The 24153-nt window shown below is 41.6% G+C and overlaps 2 protein-coding genes across 8 annotated transcripts in view; one reads left to right on the top strand and one right to left on the bottom strand.

Annotated features, from left to right (window-relative positions):
- Nucleotides 1–133: 133 nt before the first annotated feature.
- Nucleotides 134–8905, bottom strand: stradb (STE20 related adaptor beta). 2 transcript variants are annotated; one of them, XM_038717575.1, is made up of 12 exons: nt 8703–8905; nt 7947–8149; nt 7040–7169; nt 5166–5268; nt 4907–5028; nt 4691–4799; nt 4006–4129; nt 3730–3901; nt 3315–3419; nt 2952–3208; nt 2781–2823; nt 134–2122 (listed from the first exon to the last, which is right to left on the bottom strand). In XM_038717575.1, exons 2-12 carry the CDS (start codon nt 8000–8002, stop codon nt 1973–1975), a joined length of 1371 nt encoding a protein of 456 aa, XP_038573503.1. In that variant the 5' UTR covers nt 8003–8149; nt 8703–8905; the 3' UTR covers nt 134–1972. The 2 variants fall into 2 exon arrangements, with proteins under 2 accessions (XP_038573503.1, XP_038573511.1); XM_038717583.1 differs by having other exon boundaries at nt 7040–7120; nt 8703–8902.
- Nucleotides 8906–8968: 63 nt separating this feature from the next.
- Nucleotides 8969–24153, top strand: part of trak2 (trafficking protein, kinesin binding 2) — a 20254-nt gene continuing 5069 nt past the window's right edge. Inside the window, exons 1-14 of one of the 6 annotated variants that reach the window (XM_038717505.1) lie at nt 8969–9082; nt 12890–13073; nt 14697–14882; nt 18372–18431; nt 19126–19202; nt 19297–19413; nt 19732–19950; nt 21102–21180; nt 21271–21401; nt 22032–22106; nt 22519–22656; nt 22808–22896; nt 23259–23399; nt 23483–23781. In XM_038717505.1, coding sequence (XP_038573433.1) covers nt 13019–13073; nt 14697–14882; nt 18372–18431; nt 19126–19202; nt 19297–19413; nt 19732–19950; nt 21102–21180; nt 21271–21401; nt 22032–22106; nt 22519–22656; nt 22808–22896; nt 23259–23399; nt 23483–23781 — 1666 coding nt within the window. In that variant the 5' untranslated portion in view covers nt 8969–9082; nt 12890–13018. Of the gene's footprint in view, nt 9083–12889; nt 13074–14696; nt 14883–15102; nt 15670–18079; nt 18121–18371; nt 18432–19125; nt 19203–19296; nt 19414–19731; nt 19951–21101; nt 21181–21270; nt 21402–22031; nt 22107–22518; nt 22657–22807; nt 22897–23258; nt 23400–23482; nt 23782–24153 lie in introns of those variants that run through there. The other 5 variants (XM_038717512.1, XM_038717522.1, XM_038717548.1 and 2 more) reach the window with 5 other exon arrangements.

The following is a 24153-nucleotide window of genomic DNA, read 5'->3' as shown; positions in this document are numbered from 1 at the left end:
TTAAGAAGTAGTATACTTCAGAATGGAGCGTACCTTCAAAACACACACATACAAACACTTTTCTATCAACTAGAATCTATAAAGAAATCAATCAAAGGTAAAAAAAATAAAATAAAAAGTTTAGAAATCACACTTTGTATATACATATCATTTATAATATGTGTATATATTTATAAGGCTCATACAGCTACCATGTTTGATATGTACTGATCACAGTTCTCATACACAGTACACTTAATCACAGTTACAGATAGATCACCATATTCAGAATGCAGGTTTCATTCAAATAAAAAGGCATTGTTGGAGAAGTGGTCACAGAGCACAGTAGAAGTATTATTTAGTGTATCACTAATGATCAGGGCAGGGATGGTTTCTAACTCCTACATGGAACACTAGATATATTCTATTGCTTGTTTTACTAAAGTTGTCTTATTTGCTCATGGGCAAACACGTGAACATATTTTAATGTGACTATAGGCCTACATAAACACTATGTGCATATATGTTCAAACAAACAAATGTATTTACGTAATTGATTGTTTTCTGAATATTTTGAATAAATCAAGTCTAATTTCTGATACAGTCTCAAACTGGCATCAAGGTAATAACGCCTAAAATTTGGGAGAGTGTGTAGACTTCAATTCAGAATGAAATAAATCAATGCATATATAAATTCGGGGCTTAATCATGCTCTCATTGTCTGTATCTGCCCAACCAACTAAATTATCTTTATCCGTATCTGTATGAAGAATGGGTGGGGTTTAAACGGACGCCGGTTGATTAACTTAAACCTGAAATCGATTGGTTGAAGCCTCAGAACAGCCTCAGAATTACGCTTCAGGGCAACGTTTTTAATCACAATAGTAAGAGAACATGTTTTTTTAAAACTAAAAGTTCCTATGTATATGTTGTTTATTAGAATACAGATATTGACACATATAGTCTGATGATACTCCTACTCGTAAAAACCACATTATCTGTACCGGATACTCGTTTCAGCAGAGTACTCGCTCAACCCTAATTAAAAGTATTACCTATTAGCAGTTCCTGTTTGCAGCAACTTACTAAGGAGTGGGTTTTTTTTCCTATAATTTCTAAGCAGATCTGTGAACGTTTATTCTCGATGGGCATCAGAGATAATGGTTTCCTCGGAAAGTGTAAGTCACTCTGTATCTAAAATATGATAAGAGTGCGATTTTTGACACAAATGGCTGCTCACGCCTCTCACTCCGCAGCCCCCTTCAACTCACAGTTTGAAAACCTCTTATATAGATGAATATATATGCACGTGTGTTGTAAATATCTTTTTATGTACCTCAGTATTCACTATTCACAGTATGAATACAGAATAACAATTTAAAGGAAAAATCCACCCTCACATCATTTCTGTCAGTAACTTTTAGGATTTACATGTTGTAGTGTATTCACTTATGCATTTATGATTCAGTTAACAAGGTCCTTCATTTTTCTGAATGACTTTAACAGAGAAGAACAGGTCAGTCACCCAGAAAATAACCATTATCCATAGAAATATGAAAAGTACACTGTAAAAACAATGTTCCCAGGCATTTACATTTTAGCACAAATAGCTGATTTAAACGTTAAGTATTTCTGGGTGGAGTTTTCCTTTAAGTCATAGTTGCCTTTTAACTCAGAGGAAGTGCGTGATTATTAGTCAACTGATTAGTGTTTTGTCCTGGGACTCGTTGACAGTCCATTATTAATATCATTTTATATGATCAGAGCAGCGTCTTTGATCCAGCACTTTCACAGTTGTGTCTCAAACCCATGACCCGAACTCCACATATGCATCAGACAAACATATAAAAAACTACAAAACTACTTAAAAAAGGCTCAGAGAGTCGGGTTAATAATACAAAATAAAAGCACAGTAGAATTTGGCCTTGCTTTGATTGTCTTGTGTTTGGCTTGCTAGTCAGGATTGGGAGATTTTGGGGGTAAAGAACTGGGGTTAGGAGAAGTCCCACACAGCCTCGGAGGTTGACGTTGAAGCATGGCAGGACGGGGTGGGCGGGCAGGATACCGGCGCGTCCTCGGGGCTGGTGAGCGGCACTGCTGGGTACATGAGGCTGAGGAAGGAGTCTCTGGTGTGCCTCTTTACCTGTCACAGAACAACACAACTCTGCTCAAACACTGGCGCAGAATACAGTGCATCCAGCACTGGCATCCATGGAGCCACTCCGTGAATAGCAGCAAAAAAAAAAAAAGCTTATGCTATTTACTGCTATTCTAGGATTCTTACCACTAGTTGGGTTTTATGCTGATATGCTAAAATTAACTACTGGATGTTCAAATGTGGACATTTTGCATGTAACATTCGGCATTTTAGCATGGCAGCATGCTTTGTTGCCATTTATGATTAGCCTCTTGACTAACTTTTGCAAGTTGCATGGCACACTGAATTTCCCTTCTATTCTTAAGATTGTCTTGAATGAGTTGCTATAAAAACAAAATATTTGGACAAGAATAAACACTGAAGGAGCAGTTATCACAAGCAGAGTGGATATGAACTATTTTTTGCTTCTTTATATACAGTCCTAATGTACACAGTAGAATCAATGGAATATATTTAAACACGAGTGCTCTATGTGTTGTATTAATTAATGTGTGCAGATTTACATTTTACTCCACCTAAGTAAGTAGTTTTCTTTGCTGTAACAGAACATTATTTTTCCAGACGGCAAAAGCCTTGTGGAAGTTGACATAACAACAAGTTCACAAGGAAGTGATTTTAGACTAAAGCAGGCAACAGTGCCTACCTGCTTGAAGAAGGCATGGGTCAACAGTGCAGACGCTGACGGTCTACGGAAGACAAAAACAGGACAAACACTTTTCATTTGCGTTTAGGACTGTATTGTTGTACTGTATATGAATGCAATTATATCAGCTCAATTGTCAAATGAAGCGGACTGTTCCTTTAACGTAATGACCTGCGCTCGGGCTGCTGCTGCAGACATAGCTGGACCAGGTTGTGCAGGGTGGCCGAGTGGTTTTTGGGTCCTGGGCTCTGAGGTCGGTCGGCAGGAGGAGCGGTGGCGCTGTGTGTCAGACTTCCCGTGGCCACGCTCTCCCCGATGCCGGAGTCCACCCCGGACCGCGACACCTTCAGGCCCCCCAGCTCTCCCAACGGGAAGGGAGCCACGTCCAGCAGGCAGCAGTGGGAGCCGCGCAGCTTCTGAAGAAGCATCTGAACAGCCAGAATCAAACAATGAAGCAAACTGTGGATGAACCAATCCTTTAAAGCTAAATATGCACTTCTTTGTAAGCAGTATGCACGGAAGTGTTTTTATTACTTGAGTCGGGGGCATGTCCTGGAAAGGCACCCTGCCGCTGACCAGTTCACAGGCCACGATACCTAAACTGTAGATATCTGACTTCACTCCGTAACCATGCAGGTCCTACTGAGGGCAACACCATGAGCAGAGGGGAGACAGAATCCATTAGAAAAAGGTTTAAAATAACTGGCACTGCTATATTGTTGCTTATTGAAATATGCATTGCTATTATTGAAAAAAAGAGGAGATACATATAGCTTTTAGGTACAATAGCCCCATTTGGAAATACTGCATCACTCCAGCTTTGATTTGAACAATATTAAAGGAGGAAATAATGCATTTGTTCAGTAGTCTAGTTGAGCAAATACTCTAATATGAGAAAGTGGAGCTCATGTCATATGGTAGCATCTTTCTTAATCTAGGGAGTCCTGACCTGTCGCAGTAGTTCAGGACTGAGCCAGGGCAACAAGGCGGGGCTGTGGTGGGGCATGTCAAACACTGCCCTCATCCTCTTGCCTTCACGCATCATACTGTAAACACAGTGGAGCCCTGAGAGGTAGACACGCCCCTCCCCTGACAGCAGTATATGACTGGCCTTCACCCCCCTGCCAGGAGAAGAGGAATATGTGCATTAAGATTAAAAAACTTTTTGATTTCAAAAGCTTTCTTCCCTTGTAATATCTTTTAACGTCTCCTGTCCCCCACTGACCGGTGAACGTAGCCCATCCGGTGCAGGTATTCCAGCGCCTTCAGCACGCCGTACAGCAGGTATGCTATCAGGGATTCACTCATTCCATCTGGGAAATATGTTCTTAGTAAGGTATCTGCAGAGCCTGCAGGCAAGAGGAGAGGGGAAATGACTTCTCATAGAAAATCAGTAGTGATCTATCTGAATTTTGAGGCTGCGGCACAATCATTTTGACTTGAGAAGGTTTTGTATAAATAAATGCATTGATAAGGAATGTCAAAACCACCAAAAGCTATTCTCTGCCAATACAAACAGCATTATGTTTCATAATCTCTAAGTGGTTACAATTTAATGCCAAAACTTATGGGACTGCAGTGAAAAATGGTCATAATAATTTTCAAAGGCTAAGGTGATGTCTTCAAATGTCACATTTTGTCGGACCAACAGTCCAAAACCCCAAAATATTAAATTTACTATTATTATTATATTATTATTTACATCAGATGAATCATAGTCTGAGACCAATTTCTCCATTTATTTCTCCTGTTAAACTGCTTATTGTCCATTAAACTTGAACATATTTTGAATTTAATGGACAACGACAGAGAGATATTTTTATTATATATTTTTTATCAAAACAGACTCTAGTAAATCTGATGGATTTTAGGGACAAAACAACACAAAGTGAGGTGTGACAGTGGCTGACCATAGGCCATGAGCGGTGTGAGGACCCATAGCTGGCAGCAGGAGCTGAAAACCAGACGAGAGGTCAGCAGGCTGGGGTGACGGAACAGCCTGGTAAGCAGAACCTCGTTCTGGGGTTTGAGACACGATCAGATGTAAACAAACACAGATGGAAAGAAGCTCAAAAATTTTACACTAAAATAAGCTCTGAAAAGAAGAACCACAAGCACTCACTCACCATGAGCTGCAGCAGCTCCTCCTCAGTGCACTCATCCAGGTTGGTATGTTTGGCGGCCACCAGCTGGCCAGTAGGGATGTGGCGTGCCATGTTCACCTGGCTCAGGTTATTGAAGCCCCTCCCTGTGATACAGAGAATTGACTGGAAAGTGAAATCTTACTGCACCTAGACGTTGCTGTGAAAGATCCAGGTGGGAAATTAAGTGCTGCTGTAATGGTCTGATTCAAGTGCGTGTGTGTGTGTGTTGTGGTGTTCTCACCCAGCTCAGACAGTAGCTGGTAGTGGGCTGGCTCGGCTGACAGCCCTGTGACGTCATCGCCACCTGCTGGCCCTTGCAGAGTATATTCAGAACTGTCACAGCTCTGCGCACACATACATACACGCCACACATAAGGCATTTATTTTGAAGGTAACAAAGAATGGAAAATAAAGTAGCTCAGTAAGTAACTCAAACATATAGACATGTGCAGCCACACGTGCATTACGTTTTCTATGACCGTTATCAAACTCTTATTACATTAATGACCAGTAGGAACTGAATCTATAATGACAGAACCAGAAGAAAGAGTCCTTGTTCAAAGGCTGTTGTGTAGGTGGTAGGTGTCCCTCCTATCCAACAACAACAAAAAAAAAGGGAAAAACAGCTAAAAAATTCAAGTGTTAACCTGATGATGGCGCCAGATGAAAAGTTAAGAAATCACCAAAGTTACAAGGATTTGTTTATTTCATGGCAATCCGTTCAATAGTTGTTGAGATATTTCAGTCTGGACCAAAGTGGTGGAGCGCCTGTCTCTCCCCTGTAACTGGTACAAACAAGACGGTCACATCTTCAGAGCACAGACAAGTAAGCTATTTAATTGCAGGAGATATCCAACACAAATGTTTAGTGAAGAGATAAAACAGTGCCACCGAAAATACTGAAATGCTGCTGGATTGGAGCAACATCACTTAGCAGCTGATACTGTGAGTAGGCAGGGTAGGGGTGGATTAAGTTTCAGCACAAAATAAATGAAATACAAAACCTTTTCAGTTATACTGTCATCATTTTGTGCTGTGGTACAAGGAAAAATATCACTTACTGCAGCTTTAGTTATGTTTCCTACTCAATAACCAGTTCTGTGGTGGTGGGGTAATGTGTGAGGGGACGCCAAAGGGAGGGAGAGATGGATGCTTGCATTTGTAGTGATACAGACACATTTTTGGGACAGAATAGCGTCTTGTTGTCTTTCAACATCAGACAGCTGGCCGATGTTTCGGATGCAGCTTTAAAACACACCAGCTGAATGTGTTTTATAGTTACCATCCATACTGTCCCAGCATTTTGTCTGTATAATCAGGGGGAAAGTGACCTTAAACACCTTAGCTGTACATTAATAGGTAGTAGTTATATTATTACTACTAAATATTAACGACTGCATTAAAAAGGCTTATAATAGTAGAAGAATATCATGAAACAGGCAAACTTTATGGTGAAATCCTGCAAAGAAAGTTTTTATGTGTGATTAAAGGCGATGCTTTAAAGAGTCTCTACACTGATTTTACACGTTATACAGTTTACTCGCCATGTTAAGTGCTATTCAGCCGGCTGTATAATGTCTTGTGTGGCTCTGGAGGAGCTTTGTCATGTCAAAAATAACTCCTGATGATGTCAAAATGATCTGGGTTATCTTGACTTAGGCTTGAGACTTCATTACAAAAAGCCTGTGTTATAAACTGGGAGTATTAATAAGGGGTATGGGCATTCACCAGGCATAAAATGTGTAAGGAAAAAACAACCTGACTGAGTTGCATTGTGGGAATTGTTGTATCCACTGTTTTTGGAGCTTGACCCATACTAGGGACTTAAAATCAGGATGTCTCAGCCTCGAACAAATTTTGACCTCTCTTGTTTTAATCTATATCTTGTGAATCCCCTTACCTTAATGGAATATTAAATTGATGGAGTACCCCTTTAAGCATTACCAAAAGCTTTAACAGCTGCACGTTATTCCAGTAGTTACAACAACAAGTCTTCTGCAGCTTTAAGGCAAGGGTTAAGCAGCTTCAGATAGATGATAAATGAATAGTTATGAAATGATGGCAGAGCTTCAGTGTGACACCTGTCTCCATGCTGACAGGGTCTTGGCTACTGACCAGGAACTGGTGGCTGATGTCCTCATAGCGCTCCTCTATGTCCAAGGGCTGGACCTGAGCGTGGGAGATGCAGGAACAGTCCTGGTGAAGGGCGGGAAGGGGAGGGTAAGGAGCACAGGTGAGACATGCCCTACAAGGACAAGGAAGAGTGGAGAGGAAACACGGAGCTTGGAAGTGGAAGGTGATAAACTGCCTCGGGGAGGTCAGGAGGGGGGGTTCAGAGATGCGGCAAGCATCTGGGAAATGGGCTGTGAAGGCACTTACAGGGCATTTTTTTTAAAACACTGGAAGTGGTGAGAGAATTAGAGTGATGATAACAGGCAACAAAGAGGCGGCTGACTCACTGATGTGCCCCAACAGAGAAAGATAAGAGCTGCATACATAATTAGATGTGAGGGATGCACTGACAGCCAATATTAATATCTAATGTTTTCATATACATCATCAACAAGACCGGGACCCCCACTGACTCTGACTTTCATGACTCCGATTCTTCTATTGCACATGTAAATACTTGTATATATTCTCATATGTTTTAGATATCTTTATATTTCTATAGGTTTATGTTTACTGTTGTTGCGCACCTGGCTGCCAATATTCCTTGTATATGTAGAAACAACTTGGCAATAAATGTGATTGTGATATTAGCTTATAATATATCCGTAAATGCAAAGGGTTTACATTCTCAGATAAGCTATCTAAAGAATATCTGACAGCTCATATAACTCAAATTTCATACATTTTGGTGCATCCTATCTGAAAGCACTTACTATTGTTTTTTAAACACACTTGAAAGACTGATTGAATTTGCCACATCCCACCAGAGGCATCAGCATGAGCAAACTGATTCGTGATACATCTACTCGGTGAGGCACAAAGCAAAATCCATGCAGCGCGATAATCTTACCAAGAAAGACATGGAGTCCTTTTGGCGATGGTGAAATCAGAGGCTTTGGCATTCATCCGCTCACAGGCCGCGGGAGACGGGACGACGATGCGCAGTCAGTGTAATATGAGACAAACGGAGGATCCTCCACTAAGCAGCCAGCTTCCCTCCAACATCAGCCATTCATCCCTCCGCCTGCACCTCACCTGGCTGCATCAGCTGATCTAAGGATCGGAGGAGATGTGATGCGAGTGATTCACCGGCGGAGATCCCCGTCCGGCCAGTCGACTCAGTGGCGTCGGAACAAAAAGTGTGAATGAAAGTCCGGTGTTTGGTCACAGGGCTGCGCGTTAATATCAATGTTTTGCTCAGGGGTCTTTGTTTATGGTGTAACGTTACAAAGACGAGGTGATGTGTCAACAAGTGTTGAATCTTGAATACAATCCAAAAAACCCACCAATAATTTCAGATTCAATCCCACTTCAAGGTTAGATTAACTGCAGCCATTTTAGTTTAATCAGACGAAGCTATAATGCAAACAGAGGGTTAACGTCGCCTGTTAATGAATATTAGCAAACGAACAGGCGAATCGTTTCATTTTGGTAACATTATTTTACATTTCTTGATTTTTAACTATGTGAAGGACAGTCCAGCTCGGCTTACCTTACTCCTAATGTAGATAATGTTTGCATGGTTCAAGCATCGAGCTAGCTCAGTTAAAAATGGGTCTTATATTTATTTAAGTAACCCTGTAATAATAAAAACGAAGCTGCTTACCTTCTCCCCTCGACAGCTGCACCTCTTCGACGTAAACAAGTTAAAAACACCAAGGAGAGTCTGACATCCTAAACCTCGTTTTGTCTATAAAGTTCACATTATTTTATAACGGGGTGTGCAGAAAGTACCGGGGTATACTGTCAGTGTCGACGCGCATAACACCCCAAAGAGAAAATTTATTTTTCTTCTCACAGGACTTTTAATTTGACACAGATACTTGTCGCCTGATAAAAACGTCACCCAGCTCGCTGTCGCACGTTTATGACGGTTGTTTTGCCACCTCCCTCCCTTCCCGTCTATTGTTTCAGGCTCTGGTGAAGGATCGATACACACGGCGTGAACACTGGACTTGCCCATGCTGAGGAGTAACATTGACATAGGTACGTTTTATTAAAATTAAACATTACCTTTCATTCATTTAATGCTAGTATTAGTCACCTCTAGTGAGGGAGGCTGCCAGTTTGTCGGTGGCTTTAACAGTTGTCATCCGCGCCCAGCATACATGTGAAACCTTGCGTTAGCTAACTTAATGCTAAATATTTAGCAAATATATTAATAGTGGATTAAAATCAAGGAGATTTTGATAAAGGACCAACAACTAATCTGATCTGTTGGTTTAGCTCATAACGGTAAATCATAGCTGGCCTGCTAAACGTTTTTGTTTATAGGTTAGCTATCTTAACAACAATAAACATCATCGGTGGCTCGTAGCCTTCATATGATCCGATAACATTTATTATACATATAAATATATAACATTATATATATATAATCTGTATAAAGAAACAGTCTGTTTGCAGTTAGGTCTGGAAGTGTCGTTAGTCAACGATACTTATATTAAAATCATGATAATTTAACATATATTTATTTTACACTGTGGATCTTTTTGGTAAGTCTGCACGTAAATGATATCATGAAGCAGCACTGGATAACAATACACAGCCCATCAAGGCACTGGAAGATGACAGAAGGAGAGTTGCATTACATGTAAAATTTGGTGGTGTGTTGATGTCATGCCGACTTGGAAACTTGACCCCATGAGGATTCATTAAAAAGTTATTAGTCCTATTTTCCTCATAGGTACGTTAACTGACTAGTAGATACAGTAGATGGTTTATTAGTCAGAAAATGGGGAATAATGTCAGTCGGTGTTTACCAAAGTGCAAAAAGACAGCCGTACTTTTGGCACAGCATGGCGAGGGAAGTCTGCTGATGTTCCATTAAGAGGTTTCTGGTTGTTTCGTTAACGTCTCCGGTCCAGTCAGTGTCACATGCTGCTATGTCTTTTGAAGCAGGCCCTGTCAGATTTAAGATGGCCTGAGTGCAGACGCTGTGATACAGCACATATGGAGACGGCGAAGCACGGCAAATGACTGGCAACTGGAAACAACAGAAAAGCCTAGAAGGATATCTTTCCACATTTACACAAATTGAGGTTAGAGTTTCAGGTGTGGAGGGGAAAGAACTCCTTGTAGTTTGTAGCGTTGTGCTATTTGCTTTGACCTCAGCTTATAAATACGAGCATGGTATTCAGATTCTGACATTTATTCGGCTGCACTTGTTGTAGGTCACTCTGGATAAGAGCATCAGCTGACGCTCAGATTAGACATGAAGGGAGATAAAGTCTGTAGAAAAGCTGATGTAAGCAGACAGTCTCTCTGGGACAGCTGGGCCTGACTAGTGTTGTGTATAATGCTGCTGTGTTGTCTGTGTTTTACAGAGTTACTTGCAGGGCTGCTGTGCTGACATTTTACACCTGGCAATAATTTGTTACCAACATTAAGTGGTGGTTTTTCAGATTGTGGTCAGAATGGTGATCTAATGGAAATTGTGTTGTGTGTTTTGTCTATCTATATTTTTGTTTAACCTTGTCAAGAAGTTAAAGAGGCCCTGGGACTAGAAGTGCATCTCTTGCTATTTTAATGTCTAAAATATTACTTCTCCAAATCAGAATATCGGGCTGCATCTCAAACAAGAACCTGTCTGTCTGTTATAGCGTTACTCATGAGATGACTCACAGGCACTTTATATCATGGAAACGAAGAAGAAACTTGCATCTGAACGATGTTTCCATGATGAGTATGGACATAATGGATTTCTTTTGAAGATGATTAATTTATGCAGTATTTTGTACACAGGATTGCTCCTAGCTCTAATATGAACGTGACTATTATAAAGCCAATATCAGTGTCATTAGTGGGTCAGTACAGTGTATCTGCCAGGCCTCTAATGCTAAACAGCACATTTAGGCTGCGGCATTGCGTGCCTCACAATAATCTCTTTATGGAGCAAACAGTTTCAGCCTCACTGTTATGTAAGCAGAGGATGAATGTTGCCCAAGGACTCTGTCTTTGCACAGGCATGCTTACTGATACACACACAGCCACACAGATATGCATGTAATCGGTCTGCATGCACAGACCAGGCACTAAGGTCAGGGATGCAGATGGTGCTGGGATTGTAAATGATGGTAGGCGCTATGCTAATGCACAGTATCCTCTTAGTAAAGTAGCTCGTCATGGCTTTTTCTTATAAAAACAGTTTCTCCTCTTTACTCTTCACAACATAAATTCACAATAACACACACCTCTATCCACTTTGAGGGAGACTACTCAGCCTATGAAAACAGTCTGTAGCTTTCCAGATAGTTTGAGAAAATAACCCCGATGATTTCATAGTGATCAGTCATCAGGTTTGTCTCAGCTTGGGCTTGGAGACATTTTTAACTTAAAGTGGACATAACAAACTGGAGATGAGGAGCTTGAAACATGCAAGTGTTTATCAGGCCGGAAGGATGTTATGAAAAATGCTATCAATAGCATTATGGGAAGTGTAGGAGCCAGAGTATTTAGGGCATCACTAGGGCTAAAAGTCACAATATCTTGACCTCTGCTGCTCAGATTTTCATTTATCATTGAATGTCTCTCGCAAGCCTCCTTAGTTTATGGAAATGAAACACTAAATTGCTGCAATCCCTGTTTACTTAATGTTTTTAATGTTTCCGGCAGCAGCGGGTAATTTGGTACAGAAGAAATATGTAAATAAATATAATAAAAGCAGTGATAGCCGTTTAGGTGTGACAGACTACTGAAAGACAATGAACACCAAAGGTGGATGCCAACAACAAGCATGTGTCCACAGCAGGTCAGATGTCTTTCATTTTCTAAATTCTCTATAGAGAGCTCATCCCTTTAAGGCCCTCCTGTCTCATTCCTCCAGAGAAAGGCAGCAGGATGTGGGAGGGCCCTCTCTCATCCATCTGCCCCCCAAGGACGTCACTAGTGTTGAAAAGTGGTGTGGACGTTTAAGGGCTCAGATTAGAGTTGTGACAAGACACACGAGACGTGACAAAGCAGAATATTGGGGTCATGAGAACAAGACTAGAAGATATTTTAATACCCTTTAAAAGAAATATTCATTCATAAGATTTTGAGCATTAAACACTTAACTTCCCGCATTCTGGAGACATTTTCTGCACCAATAAATGTCTTTATTTATATAGAGGGAAACACTAATTCAGATGGCTGTTGACAATTCAGAATATAAAAATATAATGGAATATAATACAGTAATCAGTAAATATTTTTTTTATAGCTTAAGCATTGCATGTTTTCTTATTGTGCCAAAAAAATCTCAAAACATTTCTTGCTGCAAACTATTTTTCAGAACATTTTTAACAAATGCATTCAAAAAGTGGTGGGGACATGTCCCCAGTGTAAATGACACCTATGTTTAAAATAGTATGTTGCACATAAGAAGGAAATGAAAATACATCTGAGTTACAGCAGCTGGCCTGGTTTAACTTTAACTGCTGAAGCTTAATGAGTGACTTTTATACTGTATATCTTAAAAATGCCTTTCGTCAGATAGAAGGAAGAGAGTAGAGATCCTGCAGCTCCTTGGGAGTTTAAGGCTTGACTGATGTAGTTTAAATGGGTGTGACATCTAAGATCGATCTGACAAACCCTGAAAGAGATGCCAGACAATCAGTGGTTTAAATGTCCAAGTGGAAAAACACCCATCTGGCTTTAAATGGCAGCAGCCAAGTGGGAAGAAGAAAATATAGCCTGGAGTCAGAGGAGTTCCATACACACACACACACACACACACACACACACACACACACACACACACACACACACACACACCACCATTGCTGCTTTCACGCCTCACCTTTCTCTCCGCAGGTAAAGGTGTGTGCGTAGGCACCACACATCGGCGCAGGACCAGGATGTGATGTCGCACAGGTGCTCCCGTTTTCTGTCCAGCTTTGTGTTTGCGAGCGGGGACCCCCCCTACCGCTCCAAGGGCAGGACATGTTTGAAGCCAAACCCCGGGCGGTGGAGAAGAAAGAGTCGAGCACTGAGACAGGTTGGGCGTTTTGTTCTGTGTGCAGCTGCGTCGCGCATCAAACGAATGCTGACAGTGCGACGTCAGCTTTGTGTGCAAATTTCAAATGATGCTCTGCCAATGTCACGCTGCCCTGAAGTACATTATGCTCTGTCTTTGGGGGGCTTGATGCTATAGTTAGCCCCATCTGTCCCAGTAAACCACATATTTGCTCAAGTGGAAGGACATTTGCTTGTATATTGCCTGAGCCAAGAAACACACAAATATTAAAATGCTTTATCAGCCCGCATGTGTCCTCAAAACACACTGCAGTCTGATATCTTACCAGGGCTACTATGTTTTGACAAAATAAAAGCATTGTTAATGATGCATGATAACATGGTAAAGCTGTGATTTGTTTTCAATATAATATCCACTATATACACACACAATATAGTATAATATACTATACAATACAGTCCATTTGTCTTTATATATCAACAGTATTACAGTATTGTAGGCGATTATGGCCTTCATCAACTGAATAATTACATTATAGTATAAACAGTCACTTCCTACAGTCTGTCAGTATAATTGTATTTAGTGTAATTTCAAAATTCAGAGAGACCAAAGTTAAAGGAATAGTTTGGCATTTTGGAAAATTCGCTTATTTGCTTTCTTGCCGAGAGTTAGAGAAGAAGATAGCTGGCACTCTTGTGTCTGTATGTTTAATTTGAAGCTAATGCCTGGAGGCTATAGGGTTAGCTTAGCATAAAGACTGGAAGGCCTGGTACAGCTACCCAGATACAGCTAGCCTGACTCTGTCCAGACAGGGTATGTGGTGGGCTTGAAAAATTACATCTAGTTTCCCCACCAAAATGGATATAATAATATAGTTTAGAATAATTAGAACGTCCTAAAAAAGTCTTGAATATTTTCTTTAGTAGTTATGTTAGCTATAAAATGTTTCTGTTTTTGATTGTGGGCTGTCAGGAGACCTTACACACCTACAAACTAAGCTTATTGTAACTGTTTTTTGACCGAGTTTCAGTCAGAACCATCAGACTCATAGACAAAGGACAAGTGTCAGTTTTCAGCAATAATAAGTTATGCCTGTGAAACATGTTCAAAAGTCTTAAACTTAGCTTGTTGAACCATGTAGTATATAATAACCCACTCATAAGCTTCTGTAAAACCACAAGCTTTTGTTTTAACACGGATTGAACAAACAAGATATAACAGGTTGCATTACCTTGTGAGTTTTAGAGTGGTGGTCGGCAGATTCTGTTAACCTTTGGACAGAGCCAGGCTAGCTGTTTCCCCCTGCTTTCAGTCTTTATGCTAAGCTAAGCTCACCGTCTCCCGGATGTAGCTACATATTTTTGTGTGGACAGACACGAGAATGGGTTAAATCTCTCACTCTCTCACTCAGCAAGAAAGCCAATTCCAAATTTAAAACAGCGCACCGGAGCCAACGATATGTTTGTGGGGACTGTAAATGACATTAACGCTAAAACTATCAGTCAGTTAATTGATTGATGATAATGTTGGGCATTTATGTTCATGTTTGTCAGTGTGGAAGATAATTGAATCTAAAGGATGCTTGATCTGTCAAGTAATCATTGGATGCTGGACGCTGGATTATGTCTGTCTCCTAACCCACAGATGAGGGGCTTGGCAGCAGCGGGAAGCATTACGGATCCGGCTCGCTGGGCTCGGGTTCGGCCGGCTCCGTCTACCTGTCAGACAGCCAAGACTGGGCGGTCTCCCCGAGCTGCTCTCCGGACGAAGGCCCCGTCCAGCACAATGCCATCTCACCCGTGCTGGCAGAGGAGACTTTCCGCTACATGAGTAAGTGTGTGTGTTTTAAATTTCTGTCTCTCTCTGTCTTCTTTCATTTGATTGGTCAAGCCAGTGGCGGGCAGAGTGTGTGTGTGTGTGTGTGTGTGTGAGGGACAGTGAGAGACAGTGAGGACAAGAGGAATCCAGTGATCCAGCCAGGGTTAAGTGTAGCTGAGTTCAAAGCGAGGGTCACGGGACAGAGAGTGACGAGGAAGGGAGGGATTGAGGGAGAGTGGGTGAGAGTGGTAGAGAATAAAGACAGGACAGTAAAGAGAGGAGTCGGACCATGCCGGTTTTAAACATCCCCAAAGAAGAGGTTTACGATAACTTCACCATGGAAGGTGAGAGAGAGAGAGAGAGACGCGAGCTGGTGTGACTGCAGAAGCAGCTTTAATCACGTCTGCAAGGTCAAGCAGAACGTGACAAGGTGGAAGCGAAAGTTTGTGTCTGTCTGTCTGTCTGTGTGTGTGTGTGTGTGTGTGTGTGTGTGTGTGTGTGTGTGTGTACAGTGTTTAGGTGGAAGCCTTGAAAAACAGGAAGTGTGTCAGTCTCAATGAATGCTTATGTGTTTACATTTACACAAGCGTGTGGTGTGCGGGAGCAGTGTTACTAGTGGTTGGATCGACGCCACTTCCTGTCTTATGTTTTTCTCACAAAAAAGCATATTTCCGCTCTGTGTTTGAAACCTTTTTGTTTGCTTCGTTTGGTGTTTAATGAAAAGCATTATGTGATTACACCTGACCTGAACACGTGCAGAAGAACAGAACAGAAGATTTATGATATCAGGCGTAACACGGTAGATTCAGAATTCTTTTATTTCCGTGATTTTGTATAGGATGTGTGTTCAGTTGCTGTGTATGTGTGTGTTTCAGCTGCACGTGTGAGAGACGGGGTACAGTAAGGGAGTCACATTCCTGCTCGGTGAAACATTTGCTCTACTTCTGCAGTGTAAAATCATACACGGCCTATTAATAGTGCCTGATCCATGATGAAATGCGTGAGAGCACTTAGAGGAGTGTGGTTTTTATATATTTAAACAATGCTGTGCTGACAACGTGCAAATAGCCTACATATTACAATACTGATCATGATACAAGCATCTCGGGTATCAAGCATCCCATTTTTGTGTCATGTTGTGAAATTGGAAGAGGGAGCTGTTTAATGCTGACTAAACAAAAATGCTGTTTGAATACTAGAAACTTTAGACAATTAAAACTTTATGCAAATGCAAAGTATGTTTATTGGAAAAATCACAATGCAGTGAACCCCATATATTAAACAGTCCAAATACAACCAGATCTTGTGGCTGCAGCTTGGTCTGTGGTCTGATTTTAAATACGAGCATGTGGTTTTGTCAGTGTAAAGCGATGAGTCTTGAGACACATGGAGAAAGCATTAGCCTGCTTCTAATGTATTCTGGTCTTGGAAACTCTGACCTCATGTGTCCTGTGCCTGATCCAAATCTCATGAAACCACATCAGCAACACAAGTGTAAGATCTATGGGCAATAAATCAATAATGATAATTATCACAACATAATTTTCCGCAATAACTATATAACAAATGTTCAATAAATGTTTGATTTAATTCATCTGAATCACAAACAAATTGATACTTATTTTTTTCTATTTTGATATTTATTTTGTTGAAGAAAAGGGACTTAAAAAAATAATTATCATAATTGTTTAGAATGTTCTACCTCACAATTGTTAAGTGATCCATTGTTTAGCATCAAGTGTTAATCATCTGGTTTCTTCAACTTTCACTTGCGAGCAAAAATCACCCTTTAAACTTGAATGAAATTATTTGATATTTATCGTGATAATTATAAATATCGAATGATATGACACATTTTATCGTGACAACATTTTTGGCCATTTCGCCCAGCCCTACTATGGAGTAGCTACTTTATAGTTTAACAAAAAAATAATAATAATTGGAATGTACAGCATTGTTTGTTTTGACTTTCACATTCGAGAGAGAAAATCTGATCCTGGATGTTTAAATCAGCTTTTTTTGTGTTCAAGTAAAAAGTATTTATTAAACTAAGCATTGAAATTGGCTGTTAAAATTACTCAAATAGGCCCTGCGATGGACTGGCGACCTGTCCAGGGTGCACCCTGCCGTTCGCCTGATGTAAGCTGGGATTGGCTCCAGCCCCCCCGCAGGATAAGCGGTTGACAATGGATGGATGGAATTACTCAAATAAACAAATGTTGTACTTGCAGCTGGTGTAGCAAGTTTATTAGGGCCAAAGGTCCAACCAACCTTAATTCAAAAGGTCTACAGTGTTTCTTAAGCAGTCACCCACTGACCATTGCACTGTGTGTGAGTATGCGTGCACTCCAAGTACTATTTTGTAACTCACTGGACTTTGTAGTTATGCAGTGTGTTGTGGCCAGAGTTCAGTCACTGTACTTTACAAGTGAACACAACCCACACTAGTGTTTCACTATGCGTGTGGGTTGTGTCAAATGTACATTAACTTGAGAGATTATATGCGTTGTGTATGCACAGTATTCTTCTTCCTTTGTGTAACAAAGATAGCTCTGTTGGGCGGAAGTTATTTTTAACCGTCTGTTGTTGGAAGGGTGTGCGGTGTCCAGATTCAGAGGTCACCGCGGGCCTCAGGTTACCGGACTACAGAGCTCATGCATTTGAGCAGCTGCTTCACTTGAGTCTTTCTAGCGCTGCTTATTAAATTCAGTTCCTTGTAGCTTGTTTCAGCACAATGAGTGTACATAAGATAAATTGAGCTACAAACATTTGCAGCGTCATCTGTCAGTCTTTTGTGTGGTTAAGGAGTGCATGAATACCATATAATACTTTGATTGCAGACAATAGTTCCAGGTCTTTTCTTATAAACAATATAAAGTAACTGCACTTTACTATGGATCTTCTTCGTCCGCCATAGTCAATTCAGAATTTATCTATTAGTTTCTAGTGTATTTTATAATTTGCCATATTCCATTTATAGTATCAATGCTATTCAAAATACTTGTCTTATTTTTCTATACATATGTAAGTGTTGCAATCAAATATGGTGAAACAAGGTGTGGTAACACAGCAAAGAAAGTATTTAACATGGAGTTTTGTGAGGGACTACATTTAGGTGCAGAGTCTGGAGTCTGTTCTCAGTCTATGAAATGATTCTTGGTAAAAAGGCAATGTTTAAATGATTGGAGTTGCCATTTTTCTCTAAACAGGTGGAAGGGGGAGCGGTGCAGCGCTGGTGACACCCACTCAGGTGCTAAAAGCGGACCGCACTAATTGCTGTGTAGATTCTCTGACTCTCGACAAACTAATGTTTCTATCTGAAATTGATTTATTGAAGCTTCTGCTTTCACCCTGAGCTTCTTCCTTCTCTCTTCGTCTTACCTCTCTGTGCTGCTTCTTTCCTCCTTCCTGTCTCTTTTTGTCCCTTTCATCTTAGACCAAGCTGGTTGCTTGTACACCTTCTGATCCTTCCCTTCTTGTCTCTCTCCTTTCCCTCACTAGCGTATCTTGCTTTGGAGCCCTCCTCTTATTCCCACCCCGGCTCTCAGAGCCTCTCCAAAGGTATCTTTCTCTCTCTACCTGTTCCACCCTGCATCTTCTTCGTTTAGCTCCAGTGTGAGAGCGGGGCCTCGGTCCACAATGTGGCTCTGACTGCTGCACTTCTCTCTGGAATCAGTCCAGAGCCACAGACCTGTAGCTCCCCTCTCTGCTTTCTTTTGCACGTAGATGACCGCAGACAAGAGATTTGCGTAGTATAGGTCTGCTGTCTGCCACTGTACACAGCTTGTAGTACTATGTGTGTGTGTGTGTGTGTGTGCAGTCTCTTAATGTCAGTATTGTGGCTTGATTACATTCAGACCACTAGCAACCACATTGCCAGGTTGTGGTGCTATGTCATCAAATGGCTGCAGTAGTGTTTCAGCAAAATAACCGGCACATGTTTGAGCCACACTGGTTCATCATGGGCTGCTGATGCCAACTCCAGTGGCACACAGAGAAATGTACAGTAAATACGCAGATTTTGAACTAGTGGATGTTCACGTTGCTTGTGGTCAGAACATTTTATTATGTAGTAAGTAAAGGTGGCACGCTACAGAAGTGTGTCCCAATAGGTTGAAGTGGTATAGTAGTTTTTTGTTTGTTTGTGTGTTTCCTGAATGCACATTTTGCATGCACATGCCACAATGCGTCTAATAGATTGCATGTGCGTGTTTGCTCGCATGTCTCCTAAAAATAATATTTTTTTTCTTGCCAGTCCTCAGTGGTGATCGCGTGGAACAGATGACCAAGACATACAATGAAATGGAAGTGGTCACGCACCTGTTGGCTGAGGTGGGTGTCCCCTCAATTGTAACACTTTGTTTTCTGTTAAGGAGCAGCGTCTACAGTAATTGTCTGATTGACTCTGCGTGCTCTTGTTGGACAGCGGGACAGAGACTTGGAGCTGGCGGCTCGGATCGGTCAGTCACTGCTGCAGAGGAACCACCTGCTGCAGGAACGCAACGAGGCCTTAGAGGAGCAGCTAACACAGGCCCTGGACCAGGTAGCTTACACATGCGAGTTATTAGAAGTAAACAGTAATCACAGACACAAAAAAGAGATAGTGGTGAGTGCGATATTTTAAATGGACCTGAAAGCCATTTTAATTATGAAAGATATTTAAAGTAAATGCATTTAAAAGGAAAAAAGCAACCAATGTAAATGTATAGACATGATTAATGCACTATTATACAATGCGTAAACTAAAATGTACTATGATAATTGGTTAGCAATTAGATTCTCAAATGTTTTAGCTGTAATGCAAATAGTAAATATTACAAACTCAGTAATCGCTCTGTCCAAACCTTTCCTCGCCGGCCAGGTTCACCAGCTGCAGCATGAGCTTAGTAAGAAGGACGAGTTGCTGCGCATTGTGGCCAGCGTCTCGGAGGAGAGCGAGACCGACTCCAGCGTGTCCACGCCGCTGCGGCAGCCTCAGCCACCGGGGGGAACCACCGCCGCCGCAGCACTGAGCCAGCTGGAGTCCCTGCAGAGCAAGCTGCAGGAGCTGGAGGAGGAGAACCTGACGTTGAGGAGTGAGGTACGACTTACACACAGGATAGACGAGGTTATAGTGGAGTCACTGAAACACTGGAACAGAAAATAATAGAAAGTGAAATGGGGGGGGTTTAAATCATAACCACATTTTCAGAAATGAGTATAATTACTAATGAAAATTTCCAAGTGGATTAGCCAAAATTAGCAGCTTTTGCCAAAAAAAAAGTGCATTTTATCGTGTGGCATCAGGTCTGATGATGTGGTACATTTGAATGAAACAGAGGAACATTGATTTAAACAGCATACTGTAATGCAACAATCTTCCCCTGCAAAAACAGAGAAGTATAAATGCCACAGTGCAAGCGGAAGTTTCAGGCTTTAGTACCGTTGTAGGCTTTTATTATGTTTGCGGGTTGTCCGTCCTTCCGTCTCATTCTCGTGAACGCGATTTCTTAGAAATGCTTGTAAGGGATTTCTTTAAACTAGGCACAAACTTCGACTTGACTTTGGAGATGAAGTTTATTAATCGTTGACTCAACTTTGACATCAGGATGTCCTAGAAAAACACTTTTTTGGTCATTATTCAACACCATAACTCAGAAAAAGAAGAGAAGATTGTGACCATATTTCACAGATGGTCGGACACTGAATAGGTGACACTTTGACTCAAACGTCATTGGCACCTTAAGATATGTTTTAAGCAATAATTAAAGAATGCACTGGGCGATTCCATATTTCATACACACGTTGACTGGGACGATACAATGAGTAGGCAGCAACTGGCAGAGTACATGCTGTCCTCTATGTTGTCCTGTCTGTCTTTCCCTTCCCTTCCTGCGTCATTCTGAATTTTGAGCGTCATCTGAATCACGTGACTGCTAACAACATATTGGAACGCGCCAAGCTGATTGTGAGCATGTGACATGCAGCTCATAATCTTCCATTTAGCCAAAACAATGCACTTTATACCTTTTTATTCTATTCTTTCCAAGTGTACACTACATATATTATGAGTCTGGACAGATACTCATGTAAAGTGCTACTTGACTCGTTGGCGGAGGCATAAAATCATGGGGCGCTAATTCTAGATGTCGAAGTCCCTTAGGATGATGAAATGCGCAGACAGCGGAAAAAGCGTGTGAGTTATGAGATGTTGGAAATGCTAACTGCTTCCTCTCAACATCTCCATCCCAGGCGAATCAACTGAAGAGAGACACCGTCACCTATGAGGAGAAGGAGCAGCAGCTAGTGAGCGACTGTGTGAAGGAGCTCCGTGAGTGAGATGCACACGCATTTACACTCAAAGGACACAGTGTCACGTCTGGAAAGCTCATTTTAACTTTCGTGTGTGTGTTGGTTGTAGGTGAGTCCAACAGCCAGATGGTGTCTCTGACAGATGAACTGTCTCAAAAGAACGAGGAGCTGCTCAGACACCAGGAGGAAATCGCTCAGCTGCTGTCCCAGATAGTTGAGCTGCAACACAGGGTGAAGGAGGTGAGGAGAGACGGATCTACTGTTACAGATAGCTGTATGCATAATGTACCGGAGTGTGAACTTGGGTCACATGACTTGGACTTGGCTCAGACTCGAGTAATGAATCTGATGACAATCATCAAAATGATACCTTTGTCTTGATCAATGTGCTCTCCCCAAGCCAGTGGCCAAAGATCACTTGTGAGGCAAAAGAAGCACCACTTTGTTATATCAGAGTGGCGATGCATTTCTAGTGGAACAGTCTAGCTGATCCATGTTTTAAGATGAATAACTTTATAGTTCTGAATCAGGACTGTTGTGCAGAGTAAGTAGGCTGTTTTTTCAGTGTGTCATATACAGTTTTATCTATGAATAGTGACCAAAAATTACACTCCACTCAAAACTGGCTGAGCTCATTGAAATCTTTGAGTTTTAGTTGTTTCTTTTATTACAAATTTTAAGACTAGATTAATTTTGATAAAATGCTATCCAACAACAATCCTAGTCAAAAGGGTAATGCACCAAGGCTAAAGAAATAAACAGTGTCACATTGTCTTTGGTCAGAACAACAGAAGTGAACAAGTGAATACATTTATCATGAGAGTGTGTTTGTGTTTAAATGCGTATGGTGTGTGTGTTGTTTCTCCGCAGCTGGCTCTGGAGAAAGAGGAGTTGAGGATCCACCTGCAGGCCTCTAAAGATGCTCAGAGACAGCTAACAGCAGAGGTACAGTCTCACACACTCACAGGAGCTACTCATGTGTCTATGAATGGACTCTGAACCAGTTTTATGTAAAGTGGTCGCAGATAAAAGTAAATGACAGATGTACGGGTTGGCTTTAAGACAGTTTCGAATTATTAAATTGAGTGATTTTTTTATTTAAATAGAATAACAAATACATTATAATAGTTAAAGTGTCTCATTTAAGAACATTTTTTTCTTGAATTAGTAATTATGTTAATTTTGTAAATATATTAATAGAATTTTTAAAGAATTTGTTAAGACATGACAAATTAAATTATACATTTACATTCTGAATAATGCCTAATTTAATTAATTATTGCTTAATTAATTGCAGAAACAAATCTATTTAAATAACCACTGTGTGTGTGTATGTGTGTGTGTGTGTGTGCTGCAGCTGAACGAGTTGGCGGACAGGAATGCAGAGTGTGTAGAGATGCTCCATGAATCCCAGGAGGAGATCAGAGAGCTTCGCAGTAAAAACACTCCCTGTGCTGGGATGCGAAGGCACCTTTCCTACGGCCTCTACCCCATGGTGAGAGAGACACACTCACGCACGGAGAAAGAGTTGAATGGAGAACTGAGTCCTGAAGGGCATAGTGCTAAAGGTTCAAATATGTTGAACCCGAGCAGCCTGGGAAACCTAGTGGCTGTGCTGTGAATAAAGTGTGTGTGTGTGTGTGTAGGACTCTCTGGCAGCAGAGATCGAGGGCACCATGAGGAGAGAGCTGAGTGTTGAGGAAGAGACCACCTTTCAGGACCAAAGGTCAGAAACGTACGATGTTTTTTTTATTCTTACTTAGACTGGGTTCGATTTTCTGCTTCTTAAAAACAATTAAATCCCACTTCCTGACACAGATTGGGTGATATAGTGAGTGTGGCCGTGATATATTGAGTCCTCTTTATAGCCCTTCACATAAATCCAAACTAGTTTTATAGGGCACTTCAAGCACTGGGTCCAATAATCCACATTTAATTACATTACTAGTCTTGGACTTGGACGGATGGCAGTGATATTGTAGGTTATAATCATCCTCATGGACACAACAGCTGCTTTCACTAACTGGTACAATAGTCTACAGTATCTTGACAATTTGTGGACCATGTCTCTGATCTTTTAACCTCTTCTCCCTGCAGAGTATCCCAGAAGCGAGTCTTCCAAACAGTCCGCTCCATCAATGCTTCTGCATCGCGGGCAGCTTCGGCCACCCCTCCTATCCCCGGCTCGGGACAGAGCTCTCTAGTGATGACAGCACAGCCCTTCTCGTCCACTCAGGGGTACGTTGCAAAGATAACGTATTCGCTTCCTGTCTTGCATTTTAACCGAAGTGTGGACTCACTACGTGTGTCTGTGTTTGCAGGGAGGAGGTGCGACTAGGCCAGCCTGGATCTCCAGGAGGAAACGACCTGACCAAAGCCCTCCACCGCTTGTCTTTGCGACGGCAGAACTTCCTGTGCGAGCGTCAGTTCTTCCAGGCGGAGCGCGAGAAGAAGCTGCAGGCGCTGGCAGGGGCGGAGGCAGACGGGGAGGGCAGCGGCTGCAGCTCGCCGATGGGCAGCATGTTCTCCTCTTTCTCCAACCTGTCAGAGCTCTCCATCAGCTCCAGCCTGTTCAAGACCTTCCTGCCTGAGAAGCTTCAGATCGTCAAGCCCATGGAAGGTGAAGTTATCCATTTAACACAAAGCAACGAAGGCAGAGCATCTGTCAAATGTGTGACCGATTTAATTTGAAGCAGAATTATTGTCGACACATTTCTTGATGCACAGTGACTGGCTGGCTCCCTCTGCACTCAGACTGGAGGAGCTCAGGGAGGGCCCTTTCCTACACTCCTACACCAAAGTAGGAAACAAATGTATATGAAACAATATATGGAATGACTTAGACCTGCTCGGTGGAGGGATTCATTTAAAGTCATATTTAACTTTGCTTTGTAACTAACTTATATGGTTAAGCCCAATAAGTTATAATGTTCAAAAAAAGCATTGTTTGAACTTACACATGGCTGGTACAACAGCCTGCTGGACTGGGCTG

Source organism: Micropterus salmoides, unplaced genomic scaffold (genome assembly GCF_014851395.1).
Source record: "Micropterus salmoides isolate LMB-PRFRI ecotype aquatic unplaced genomic scaffold, ASM1485139v1 Ms_hic_scaffold_1, whole genome shotgun sequence".
In the NCBI taxonomy this organism is placed as follows: Eukaryota; Metazoa; Chordata; class Actinopteri; order Centrarchiformes; family Centrarchidae; genus Micropterus; species Micropterus salmoides.
The sequence above is the reverse complement of the archived record's forward strand: the minus strand, read 5'-3'. Positions and strand labels throughout refer to the sequence as shown.